This window comes from Ovis aries, chromosome 14 (genome assembly GCF_016772045.2).
Source record: "Ovis aries strain OAR_USU_Benz2616 breed Rambouillet chromosome 14, ARS-UI_Ramb_v3.0, whole genome shotgun sequence".
NCBI classification, from domain to species: Eukaryota; Metazoa; Chordata; class Mammalia; order Artiodactyla; family Bovidae; genus Ovis; species Ovis aries.
Genome location: NC_056067.1, coordinates 14,522,585 through 14,535,677, shown reverse-complemented (window position 1 = coordinate 14,535,677; position 13,093 = coordinate 14,522,585). Strand labels below are relative to the sequence as shown.

The following is a 13,093-nucleotide window of genomic DNA, read 5'->3' as shown; positions in this document are numbered from 1 at the left end:
TTCTCCAAATTATCAGGTCAATCCTTGGTTTTAAGAATTATAAGTCAATTGGGGATACTCTTAATGGAAGGTAATAACTAAGTTTTCTTACGTTAGGCATAACACCACTTAACCATTTCTGTCAGTAGTGATTCTTCTATGCATAACAAAATGTGGGACCAGTTGTAATCAGGATAAACAGTAATGATAATGGAATGAACATTGTTTTCAGTAGTTTCAGTTCAGTCGCTAGTCGTGTCCGACTCTTTGCAACCCCATAAATCGCAGCACGCCAGTCCTCCCTGTCCATCACCGACTCCCAGAGTTCACTCAGACTCATGTCCATCGGGTCAGTGATGCCATCCAGCCATCTCATCCTCGGTCATCCCCTTCTCCTCCTGCCCCCAATCTCTCCCAGCATCAGAGTCCTTTCCAGTGAGTCAACTCTTCCCATCAGGTGGCCAAAGTACGGGAGTTCAGCTTTAGCATCATTCCTTCCAAAGAAATCCCAGGGCTGATCTCCTTCAGAATGGACTGGTTGGATCTCCTTGCAGTCCAAGGGACTCTCAAGAGTCCTCTCCAACACCACAGTTCAAAAGCATCAATTCTTCGGCACTCAGCCTTCTTCACAGTCTAACTCTCACATCCACACATGACTACTGGAAAAACCATAGCCTTGACTAGACGGACCTTAGTCGGCAAAGTAATGTCTCTGCTTTTCAATATGCTATCCAGGTTGGTCATAACTTTCCTTCCAAGGAGTAAGCGTCTTTTAATTTCATGGCTGCAATCACCATCTGCAGTGATTTTGGAGCCCAAAAAAATAAAGTCTGACACTGTTTGCACTGTTTGCCCATCTATTTCCCATGAAGTGATGGGGCTAGATGCCATGATCTTCGTTTTCTGAATGTTGAGCTTTAGGCCGACTTTTTCACTCTCCACTTTCACTTTCATCAAGAGGCTTTTAGTTCCTCTTCCCTTTCTGCCATAAGGGTGGTGTCATCTGCATATCTGAGGTTATTGATGTTTCTCCCAGCAGTCTTGATTCCAGCTTGTGTTTCTTCCAGTCCAGCGTTTCTCATGATGTACTCTGCATAAAAGTTAAATAAGCAGGGTGACAATATACAGCCTTGACGTATTCCTTTTCCTATTTGGAACCAGTCTGTTGTTCCATGTCCAGTTCTAACTGTTGCTTCCTGACCTACATATGGATTTCTCAAGAGGCAGGTCAGGTGGTCTGGTATTCCCATCTCTCTCAGAATTTTCCACAGTTTATTGTGATCCACACAGTCAAAGGCTTTGGCACAGTCAATAAAGCAGAAATAGATGTTTTTCTGGAACTCTCTTGCTTTTTCCATGATCCAGCGGATGTTGGCAATTTGATCTCTGGTTCCTCTGCCTTTTCTAAAATCAGCTTGACCATCAGGAAGTTCATGGTTCACATATTGCTGAAGCCTGGCTTGGAGAAGTTTGAGCATTACTTTAACTAGCATGTGAGATGAATGCAATTGTGTGGTAGTTTGAACATTCTTTGGCATTGCCTTTCTTTGGGACTGGAATGAAAACTGACCTTTTCCAGTCCTGTGGCCACTGCTGAGTTTTCCCAATTTGCTGGCATATTGAGTGCAGCACTTTCACAGCATCATCTTTCAGGATTTGAAATAGCTCAACTGGAATTCCATCACCTCCACTAGCTTTGTTCGTAGTGATGCTTTCTAAGGCCCACTTGACTTCACATTCCAGGATGTCTGGCTCTAGGTGAGTGATCACACATCGTGATTATCTGAGTCGTGAAGATCTTTTTTGTACAGTTCTTCTGTGTATTCTTTGAGTAGTTTAAGATGTGGTAAATAAAAGTTAACTTGACTGCTTTTGGAATTAGTTGTGTTTTAAACTTTACAGCAGTAAAAATGCAGTGCTGTAAAATTATCTATGTACTTTTTACGTTTTAGAGATTATTTTTTATAATCATAGCTGTTGAATACATTTTGTCATGTTAATACAGTTCTATCCCTGACTACTTAATTAGGCTTCAAAGAATTTGACAGAACTGACCTGTTAAAAATCTGGTACATATGGTATAAAGTAAGAATATAGTGAGAAAGGCATCATGGGTAAAACTGTTCCATTAAAAATGAATTGAGAGAAAAGCTGAAAGGGTAAAATGTCGTCCATGATCCCACTACCCAGATCCCTATATCTTTTCAAATAAAGAGTATTTTCTTTTTTAGATTAGCTTTATTTGCTCACCGTGAAGATGGACCTGGGATCCCAACAGATATTAAACTTTTTGACATATTTTCACAGCAGGTGGCTACGGTAATACAGGTTTGTATGACTTTCTTCCTAAGTTCTAAAAACTTTCATAATTCTCAGCTGATAGTCTTTTGGTAATTCTTAAAAATAAATTCCATGGTTTTCTGAACATTCCAGTCTAGACAAGACATGCCTTCGGAGGATGTTGTATCTTTACAAGTCTCTCTCATTAATCTCGCTATGAAGTGTTATCCTGATCGTGTGGACTATGTTGATAAAGTTCTAGAAACAACAGTGGAGATATTTAATAAGCTCAACCTTGAACAGTAAGTTAAACATTTTTATAAAAACCTTTGTAAATTTTTTTTGTCCCAGATTTGTTTTTCTTCCGCAGTAATTTTTTAAAATGTTAGAGTTCATCTTGTTTTCTAAGCATCTGTTAGATTGACATGCTTGGTACTAAACAGCGCAGAAAGCGGCAGCTGATTGCTTGGTTGTGTACAGTGATCAAGTAGTGACACTCATAGGCCATAGGCATCTTTAGAGAACGTGTCTCCATTCAGACCCCTTTGTATATAAGGGTGAGTTAGTATTTCCATAAGTAGTTTCCCACAGATGAGTAAATTATGAAAAAATTAGGGATGCATGTATGTATTTTTGTGTGTGTTTTTTTTGCAATCCTATGGACTGTAGCCTACTAGGTTCCTCAGTCCATGGAATTTTCCAGGCAAGAGTACTGGAGTGGGTTGCCATTTCCTTCTCCAATGTACGTGTTTAAGATGTGAGAATTACATTGGTTTAAATTTTTTTCTATTTTCAGCTTTGATTGTGATACCAGGCATAGTACGAATACTCTGTTGTGTGCTTGCATCTTCCTCGGCTATGCTGTCTTAGTCCTGTTGCATCCTCTAGGGACCACTTGCACAGCTGTGATCTTATTCTCTTTTCCCAGTAGTCCCTTTACTGTCCCATCCTCCCCTGCTTCTGAACATGACTCAAGCTAGGCCCCTCCTCGCCCTATATTATCACTTCATCTCACATAATCTTTCTGTTTTCCATCTCTCTTCCAGTGGTTTAGTTGCATCTGGAAGATTTTTTTTTTCTTTTACCTCTTTTTCTTTTGTCACTCATTTTTTGTGTGAATCAAAAAACATTCCAGATCTTAAATAAATTTTGTATCTTTATCTTCCCCACTAAGTGAATTTTAAAGTAAAATTAGAGTAAAGAATTTGAAGTCCCAACCTCTAAAGGTCTTATAAATGCTTGGATATTCCTCAGTCACCCTGGAATGTTCCTAATTTTATCCTGCTTTTCCTTATTCACCAACACCTGATGCAGAAGAAATAATTTATGTATTATGTTCTTGAATTGCTAGTTTTGTGTGGATTTTTCATCCTGAATATACAGTACTTATTGACTGCTCTAGAAACCTAACTACCACTTAAAATACTTCCCTTAGAAATACCACATTTTAGACAGTCTTTTTTAACTCCAGGTATACAGCCTGTTCTGGAGAAGGCAATGGCACCCCACTCCAGGACTCTTGCCTGGAGAATCCCAGGGACGGGGGAGCCTGGTGGGCTGCAGTCTATGGGGTGGCACAGAGTTGGACACGACTGAAGTGACTTAGCACCAGCAGCAGCAGCATACAACCTGTTCATGAATTGTAGACCAGCATAACCTATTGTATCTATAGGACTTTAATAGATGAATAAATGTGTGTGTTAAGGTGGACATCTGGTAGACCTCTCTTGGAAGTCACTGGGGTATTTTGGGATGGTGTGATTCACTTCACCCATCTCCTTTAATATGTAAATGAAAATTTTCAAATTTTTATGAATCAACTGCTGTTTGTGTATATAAGAGGTTAATTTATTCACTAAAGGACTGCTGTTTTTCTTTTGACAGTATTGCTACCAGTAGTGCAGTTTCAAAGGAGCTCACCAGACTTTTGAAGATTCCTGTTGACACTTACAACAATATTTTAACAGTCTTGAAATTAAAACATTTCCACCCACTCTTTGAGTATTTTGACTATGAGTCCAGAAAGAGCATGAGTTGTTACGTGCTTAGTAATGTTCTAGATTATAATACAGAAATTGTCTCTCAAGACCAGGTAAGAGAATACTGACATGCTATATATTAAGAAAACAGAGACAATGTAGTTATGGTTTTACACAATGAGACGGACACATGAGATGGGAGGGGAAGGTCATTTACTACTAAAAAATAGTTATAAGTAGCTATTCATTATATAAATAAGAAGATTGGAGATGTATAAAGAAGAAAATTTAAAATAACTATAATCCCACAGGAAGAGAATAACTGCTCTTAATTAACATTTGGTCTGTCTCTTTCTAGACTTTTATCTGTATGTGTACCAACATACATACACTTTCATAAAGAAAAAAGGAATTAAGTTGTTGATACTGTTTTGTAACTTTACGCAACTAAAAGCACTTTTGTCAGTGGCATTACGTGCCGATTGTTTCACTCTAGTCGGTTTCCATGTCTTCCATACTACAGGTGGATTCCATAATGAATTTGGTATCTACACTGATTCAGGATCAGCCAGATCAACCTGTAGAAGAACCTGACCCAGAGGACTTTGCCGATGAGCAGAGCCTTGTGGGCAGATTCATTCATCTTCTACGGTCTGAGGACCCTGATCAACAGTACTTGGTATGAAGTAACTCTTCTTATACCCCTTCAACAGCTTCTTGTGAAATCATATGTAGATGTGTCTCAAATAGTTTAATCCAGCTTGTGGTATTAAAAGGTTTCAAAAGAATTGAAACTGAGTAAGAGATTAACTGGACTTTTACTTTATGGTTAAATGCATTAATTGTAAACTTCTGGAGCTTATGAAGAACAAGTTGGTTGCTGTAATTTCTTCTGAAGACTTCTTAGGAATTGTAGAAAAGTCTATCTTCCTTTAGTTGGGTATCATTCCATGTAATGGAATTATCGTCCAGTAATCATTCCATGTTTATTTTCCTTCTGAACTGTTGCTTTTAGAATTGTTAAGTTGTTTTTCATAATAAACTTTTAAAGTATGAGCAACAACCTTTATATTCAGTTGTGTTTATGTTTCCAAGGTTTGCAAATAGAGGTTGTGTTTGTTTGCCACATTAAAAATGTGTGAAGACTTTAAAATTGCCTTTTTCTTAACCCCCTTTTCCTGGCAAAAAACAATCAGATGAGATTCTCCCTTTCTTTGTCATTAGTCCTTAATAAACCTTTGTGAAATGAATAAAACATGTTGCCTGAGTAGGATATTGGTGACTGATACTGGATAATTTATGAAAGGAGGCACAGATAGTGGCTTAATTATTGTTTGGGCAAAGTTGTTTAACCATTATTGGATACATGGGACTATTAGTCTGTTGTAATGAAGAACACCTTAGTTTGAGGATGAGCCCTGACTTCTTGTGTTGACTCTGTCATAGTTGACACTCTTGTACTCCTTCATAACCATTGTTATGAAAAAGAAGCTGATTTCTGTCTGTAGTGCAGTAGTCTTTGACTTGGCTTAGTGTCAAGCAGTCTGTGCACTGCGTGTGATCTGACCTAGTGACTGGCCTGCTTGTTCAAATGTTTTAACTGATTGCCTTATGTTTCTGTGTCATGCACATACATAGCCTATGTGGGTTTTCATTTCTCATTGCAAACCAAAGTAGAAAGTGTGCTTTCCACCTGTGACCAGTTGTTTATGCCATGTAAAGAAACACCTTTAAGGTGAGGATCGTTACCTTTGACTTCCTCAAGGGGGAAATGCATTCTCTTCCTATCCGTCTACCATTATCAAAGAAATTTACAAAACTTGAATATGTCACACACTGTGTCTCCACACAGTAACAAGTATTTCATGAATTCTTGTGTTTTTTCGTAACAACCAGATATTTGTTTCCTAATGGCTCTTTAAAGTTTATTACCATTTTCATGACTTAATTGGTCTTAATATTTTCCTGAAGTAAGAGGCATGATATACCAGCAATATGCATATTTTTTATATTATAATAGTAGCCAGTATTTTGAGTACATGCAATGTGTTAGTACTGATAACACTTTACATCTGTTGTTTGGTCTTCCCAACAACCCTGAGAGTGAAAATTATAGTTAAGAAAAGGTAAATGGTAATTTTCCCAGGGTCACACAAATAGTAAGTGTTAGAATCTACGTTTAAATGTGTCTATCTTCAGAGCCTGTGCTCTTTATCAACACAGCATACTTTTTACATGTGTGTGTGAAAATATATTTAACTCTGTATCTGCCCCTGAGAAGCTCTGTAAGTTAGGGCAAGTTATACAACCTCGCTGAACCTCAAGCTTTCCCCCATTTGTGAGATGGGCTTCCTGGGTGGCTCAGACAGTAAAGAATCTGCCTGCAATGCAGGAAACGCGGATTTGATCCCTGGGTCACGAAAATCCCTTGGAGTAGGGAATGGCGATCCATCCAGTATTCTTGTCTGGAGGATTCCATGGGCAGAGGAGCTTGGCGAGCATCTGTCTCTTGGGCAATGGTGATGACTTGGCAAGAAAAGAAATGTAAGAGTATATCATAAAAACTGTATTCAAAAAACGGTAGCAATCATGATTAGAGCTCTCATTTAATTTTATAAATAACTAATTATAGTTTCTATAATTACACAAAAGATTAATGGGTTTTGTCTCTTTGTTTTGGTCAGATTTTAAACACAGCACGAAAACATTTTGGAGCTGGTGGAAATCAACGGATTCGCTTCACACTGCCACCTTTGGTATTTGCAGCTTACCAGCTGGCTTTTCGCTACAAAGAGAATTCTAAAGTGGTGGGTTTACTTTTAAGTATGTCACTAATTTTTTCCTCTGTGTGTATATTTTACTTTATTATGCTAGAAAATTTCAAACATGTACAAATAGAAAATGGTGTAATAAAATCCCAGTTTCAATAACTCAATTCATTACTAGTCCTGTGTTAAGTATTACTTATAGTGATGTTGATAGATTACATACTAGTTGAGGAATCACATTAAAAAAAACACTTAGAAATGAAAGATTCAAACACTTTAAATGATGCTGAAGTTTTTCCTGTGTCTAAAGATCTCTTGTGAGACATTGATAAGTTTTTCACAGTGACTGAGAATGCTTTACTTTTTCAAGAATGATTTTATTTTCTTGGAGTCTTAATAAAGTACAAGTTCTGAGGCAGTAGTCTCGTTCAGAGGTTGCAGTACATAACAAGTAAGATCTAATAATGGAGAAACAATAATTAATAGAGAAACAAGGTATATTCAGTAGACCTACCAGCATGACATAGCATGCCTTTGGCCAGTTTTTGTAAGGCCGGCCTGTCATGTAATTCCTTTTTTCCCAGTATTTTATGGATACATGTTTGTAAATGTAATAATAAAGAAACCAACTAGCACATTACTATCTGCCATACACTGTGCCAAGGGCTATAAACTTGGATTATTGCATTTATTCCTTGTAAAATTCTGTGACTCTTACCCTCTTTTAAAGATGAAAAGAATCAATTGCTTTAACATGAAATTTGTATGGTCAAACATGGATAAAATATTTAACCTCACTGGTAATTGTAATAGTGAACTTATTTAAAAATTAAACTGGTAAAGAAAAAAGAAAAATGTTCAGCAATGGCAATGGTGTGATGTGAATTCATTCTCATCTAGTAATGGTGGGAATGTGAATTACTGCAGTGTTTCTAGAAAACTCTGGCAGTATGTAACTACAGCCTTAATAAACCCCATATTTCCACTTCTAAAAATTTATACTAAGGAAAAAATTAAGGACTCAATAATCCTTTGTGTTTATAGACCATTTGTTATATTACATTTATTTCCAAAAGAAAGTAAATTATGCTGTATCCTTTTTATGGGATATTTTCTAGTGATTAAGATGATTTTAAATAATTTTAATGTCATGAGGAAAATCATGATAAAATCAGTGAAGGAAAAGAAGTTGAATACAAATTACATGCAGCACTGAGCCCAATTTAACTCTTCTCAGTAAGTACTTCAAAGCAGAAAACAAAACCATACTCAGAGGATCCCAGTTACATAATATTTGCATAGGAAAAAGAAAGGAAGACATTAACATCAGAATGCAATTAGTGATTATTGCTGGGTGGTAGATTTAGGGATAAGAATTTTTAAAAAATTCTTTTATGTATTTTACAAATTTTGTCCAATTTGGGAGTATGTTGCTTTTTCTGATAGGAAAAAAAAAAAAAATAACAAATACACAAAAATGGCAAAGCGAGTGACCTTGAATGGTTGTTTTGAGAAGGCATGCTGCTTGATTTACTTGTGGACTCCACAGAAGAGACAGGAAGATAGTAGGGAAACTGTGAACTCAACTTTTACCACGTTTCCTATTTGTTCTATAAAAGTTTTATTTAAAATGAATATTCTTAAGTTAATCTTGAATTTAAGGTAATTTAAACTATTTTTTCTTTTTTTAGGATGACAAATGGGAAAAGAAATGCCAGAAGATTTTTTCATTTGCTCACCAGACTATCAGTGCTTTGATCAAAGCAGAGCTGGCAGAATTACCCTTAAGACTTTTTCTTCAGGGGGCTCTAGCTGCTGGAGAAATTGGTTTTGAAAATCATGAAACAGTAGCATATGAATTTATGTCCCAGGTGATGATCTGCTCTCTTTCTAGGATGAATCTGTTTGCTCTGTTCAGTCACTTGTTATGTTAATGATGTTAAGTTATGCTATGTTATGTTTTATGTTAAAGATTGTGGTGCACATGGATTTACTCTTAAAATTAAGCACCCCTTTCCCACCGTCTTGATAAGAAATACTGTGCTTCTTAATACTGTAGTTTTATTGACTGGTTTGGAGCAGAAAAATTGATCAGAATTACTGGACACTGCTTCCCTGGTGGCCCACACGGTAGAGTCTGCCTGCAGTGTGGGAGACCTGGGTTTGATCCCTGGAGAAGGAAATGGCAACCCATTCCAGTGTTCTTGCCTGAAGAATCCCATGGACGGAGGAGCCTGGTGGGCTACAGTCCAACCACAAAGGGTTGGACACGACTGAGAAACTAATCCTTTCATACTTTCAGTGAGCTTGAGGATTTTCAAGTGTGTCATGGTAAAACTTTCATGAGGAAAAAAAAAAATCCCTTTGTTAATTCAGTTTGGAATCTCTGGATTAAAAGTTAAAGCAAGCTTCTTTGTTACAGCTTGTCAGCATCTTTGTTTTGAGGCTCTCCAAGCAAGGGCACATGTATATTCTAATCTGAACTACTCACAGGATGAGGCTTTGATGGAAAGTAACCTTGGAAAATGCTCTAATACACAGTCTCTAAAGGTCATTTCTGCTTTGTGTGCACCAGGCATTTTCTCTGTACGAAGATGAAATCAGTGATTCCAAAGCACAGCTGGCTGCCATCACCTTGATCATTGGTACTTTTGAGAGGATGAAGTGCTTCAGTGAAGAAAACCATGAACCCTTGAGGACTCAGTGTGCTCTTGCTGCATCCAAACTTCTGAAGAAGCCTGATCAGGGCCGAGCTGTGAGCACCTGTGCACATCTCTTCTGGTCTGGCAGAAACACAGACAAAAACGGAGAGGAGGTAAGATGGGAGGTCATTCCTGACCAGCAGTGTTACAGGAGAGAGGATCGTTGATAGGGAATGGCTGCTGTGGCGGTGTGCCTTGGAGGTGAGATAGGTAGAGTGCTTAGACACCTGACAGGGAATTTCTTTGTTTTGTTAAATGAAATGAACCGTAATGTATAGAGAGTTACATCCTGTGGTGAAGCCTCCACTTTGAGGATTTTGCAACATAACAAGTTTGTACCACTTCCTTTTAAAAATACACAAAATAAATATAAAACATTTAACATATAAATATATAAAACAATATATTTGTTTTAAAATATTGCTGTGTACTTTAAAAACTGAAGAGGATTTAAATTTGTGTCCTTTTAAAATATGAACGAGCCATATTAGTGTGTTTATTTCTTTGTGTGAAATGGGACATTGGTAATTCATTTCTCTCTTTAATGTTCTTTCTTTAATACTCTTCACTGCCTTTTCTAGCTGCATGGAGGCAAAAGGGTAATGGAATGCCTAAAGAAAGCTCTGAAAATAGCAAATCAGTGCATGGATCCCTCTCTACAAGTGCAACTTTTTATAGAAATCCTGAACAGATATATCTATTTTTATGAAAAGGAAAATGATGCGGTAAGTGAATAGTAAATTGTTAGTGAAATAATATTTTCTTTTCCTATTCTTAGGTTTGACACATACAAAAGTTTATCATTTTGATACTTTCTTTTTTTGTTTACAAGGGTCAGAGTTTGGAAAATCCACTTAGTTGGTCTCTTTCATTCTCTAAAGTTCTCTGTCTATATGGATGGCATCTAAGAGAAGAGCTCACTATGTGCAAGAAATTTCTTATCTCTTTTGCTTATGAATATTTTATAAAAATAGTTCAGTCGCTCAGTCACATTCAGCTCTTTGCGATCCCATGGACTGCAGCACGCCAGGCTTCCCTGTCCATCTCCAACTCCTGGAGTTTACTCAGAACCCATGTCCATTGAGTCGGTGATGCCATCCAACCATCTCATCCTCTGTCATCCCCTTCTCCTCCTGCCTTCAATCTTTCCCAACATCTGGGTCTTTTCTAATGAGTCAGTTCTTCGCATCAGGGGACTTTCAGGAGTCTTCTCCAACACCACAGTTCAAAAGCATCAGTTCTTTGGCACTCAGCTTTCTTTATAGTCCATCACATCCATACACAACTACTGGAAAAACCATAGCTTTGACTAGACAGACCTTTGTTGGCAAAGTAATGTCTATGCTTTTTAATGTGCTGTCTAGGTTGGTCATAACTTTTCTTCCAAGGAACAAGTGTCTTTTAATTTCATGGCTGCAGTCACCATCTGCAGTAATTTTGGAGCCCCCAAAATAAAGTCTTTCACTGTTTCCCCATCTATTTGCCATGAAGTGATGGGACCAGATGCCATGATCTTCGTTTTCTGAATGTTGAGCTTTAAGCGAACTTTTTCACTCTCCTCTTTCACTTTCATCAAGAGGCTCTTTATTTCTTCTTCCCTTCCTGCCATAAGGGTGGTGTCATCTGCATATCTGAGGTTATTGATATTTTTCCTGGCAATCTTCATTCCAGCTTGTGCTTCTTCCAGGCCAGCATTTCTCATGATGTACTCTGCATATAAGTTAAATAAGCAGGGTGACAATATACAGCCTTAAGTTACTCCTTTCCCAGTTTGGAACCAGTCACTCTCTGTTTAAAAAATAAAAAAGAGTTTACAAATGCTGAATAGTATTTATCACAAGTATAGAGTGATTCCCAAATAAAGGATTGATCAATATTTGTAGGTTAAATTAAATTTTGCTTTTGTTCTTTTATTGGTTTATGAAGTTCTTTTTTTCCATTAAGTATTTTTTGTTTGTTTGTTAATGTTTTAGATAAATAGCCAATAGTTTTTCCTGAAGCCAGGGATCATGTTCTCACATCTCTCTTTTTTTTTCATAATTATTCTGGTAACTTCTAAGGGTAACAAAAGCTCTTCAGGATGTTCGTATTAAATTACATTATCTTTTATGGTACATACTTGATTGTGAAATTATATGTATTCTTTTATAGGTCACTATTCAGGTTTTGAATCAGCTTATCCAAAAGATTCGAGAAGACCTCCCAAATCTTGAATCCAGTGAAGAAACAGAGCAGATTAACAAACATTTTCATAACACACTGGAGCATTTGCGCTTGAGGCGGGAATCACCAGAATCTGAAGGGCCAATTTATGAGGGTCTCATCCTTTAAAAAGGAGTCAGGCACACCATCCTCCTTTCCATGCACATCCAGTAAGGGTTTTATTATACTAGGCTTCCCTTTCATAGATTGTGCCTTTCAGAAATGCTGAGGTAGGTTTCCCGTTTCTTACCTGTGGTGTGTTTTACCCAGCACCTCCGGACACTCACCTTCAAGACCTTAATAAAATTATTCACTTCATAAGTGTTCAGGTCTGTCTGCTCATCCTAAGTAGCATGATTGATCTGCTATTTAAAATTCCTGTGATCTGTTTAAAAGAAACGAAAAAAAAAGCCAAAAAACCCCCACTTATCTCTGTTACTAATGAAGTGTCCCTTCCGTTTTTTCTGTTTTGTTTCACTGTTGAGTGTATAATTTCCTTCATTCCTTGGAAGTACTAACCTGAAAGTATCTTTGTTCTGAAATTAATTTAGAGGAAAGGAACACTGTATGTGAAATTCAGCTTGGGCTTCTCCCAAAATGCAAGATCAGGCCATGTGATATTTTAGGCCATATTTTCCCTAAAATTAGAGAATATTAATGCATGTTTGAGGATTTTAAAGCACCATGGTCTAAACCAGAAGCTATATTTTGCATATTTGGACTCAGCCATCCATTAAGAATTTATGTTGTGTTCTGGACATATTTATCAAAATTATTTTGTTCTAAATAGTATAAAATAGAAAATTTGTGATCTATATAATTTATGTATAACCTTCATTGTTGTAAATTTAGGGGGAAATGCATCATACAGTTATGATTTTTTTTCACCAGTGAAACAATAAAGTTGCTATTAACAATTTTGGACCTTTTTCCTTTCATACTATCTATTTTAAGTTTATTTATTTTTTAACTGAAGGAGAATTGCTTTATAGAATTTTGTTGTTTTCTGTCAAACATAGACATAAATCAGCCATAGGTGTCCCCTCCTTCTTGAACCTCCCTCCCATCTCCCTCGCCCATCCCACCCCTCTAGGTTGATACAGAGCCCCTGTTTGAGTTCCCTGAGACATACAGCAAATTCCCATTGGCTATCTATTTCGATTCATAAGAGGAACTAGTAGAG

At 37.1% G+C, this 13,093-nt stretch overlaps 1 protein-coding gene across 2 annotated transcripts in view; it reads left to right on the top strand.

Annotated features, from left to right (window-relative positions):
• The window catches only part of VPS35 (VPS35 retromer complex component), a 29,086-nt gene extending 16,259 nt beyond the window's left edge, over positions 1 to 12,827 (top strand). For both annotated transcript variants that reach the window (XM_004014966.5, XM_042231575.1), the window contains exons 9-17: positions 2,211 to 2,307; positions 2,413 to 2,561; positions 4,144 to 4,351; positions 4,762 to 4,917; positions 6,923 to 7,045; positions 8,698 to 8,877; positions 9,582 to 9,821; positions 10,290 to 10,433; positions 11,860 to 12,827. In XM_004014966.5, coding sequence (XP_004015015.2) covers positions 2,211 to 2,307; positions 2,413 to 2,561; positions 4,144 to 4,351; positions 4,762 to 4,917; positions 6,923 to 7,045; positions 8,698 to 8,877; positions 9,582 to 9,821; positions 10,290 to 10,433; positions 11,860 to 12,039 — 1,477 coding nt within the window. In that variant the 3' untranslated portion in view covers positions 12,040 to 12,827. The remainder of the gene's footprint in view (positions 1 to 2,210; positions 2,308 to 2,412; positions 2,562 to 4,143; positions 4,352 to 4,761; positions 4,918 to 6,922; positions 7,046 to 8,697; positions 8,878 to 9,581; positions 9,822 to 10,289; positions 10,434 to 11,859) is intronic.
• Positions 12,828 to 13,093: the final 266 nt, after the last annotated feature.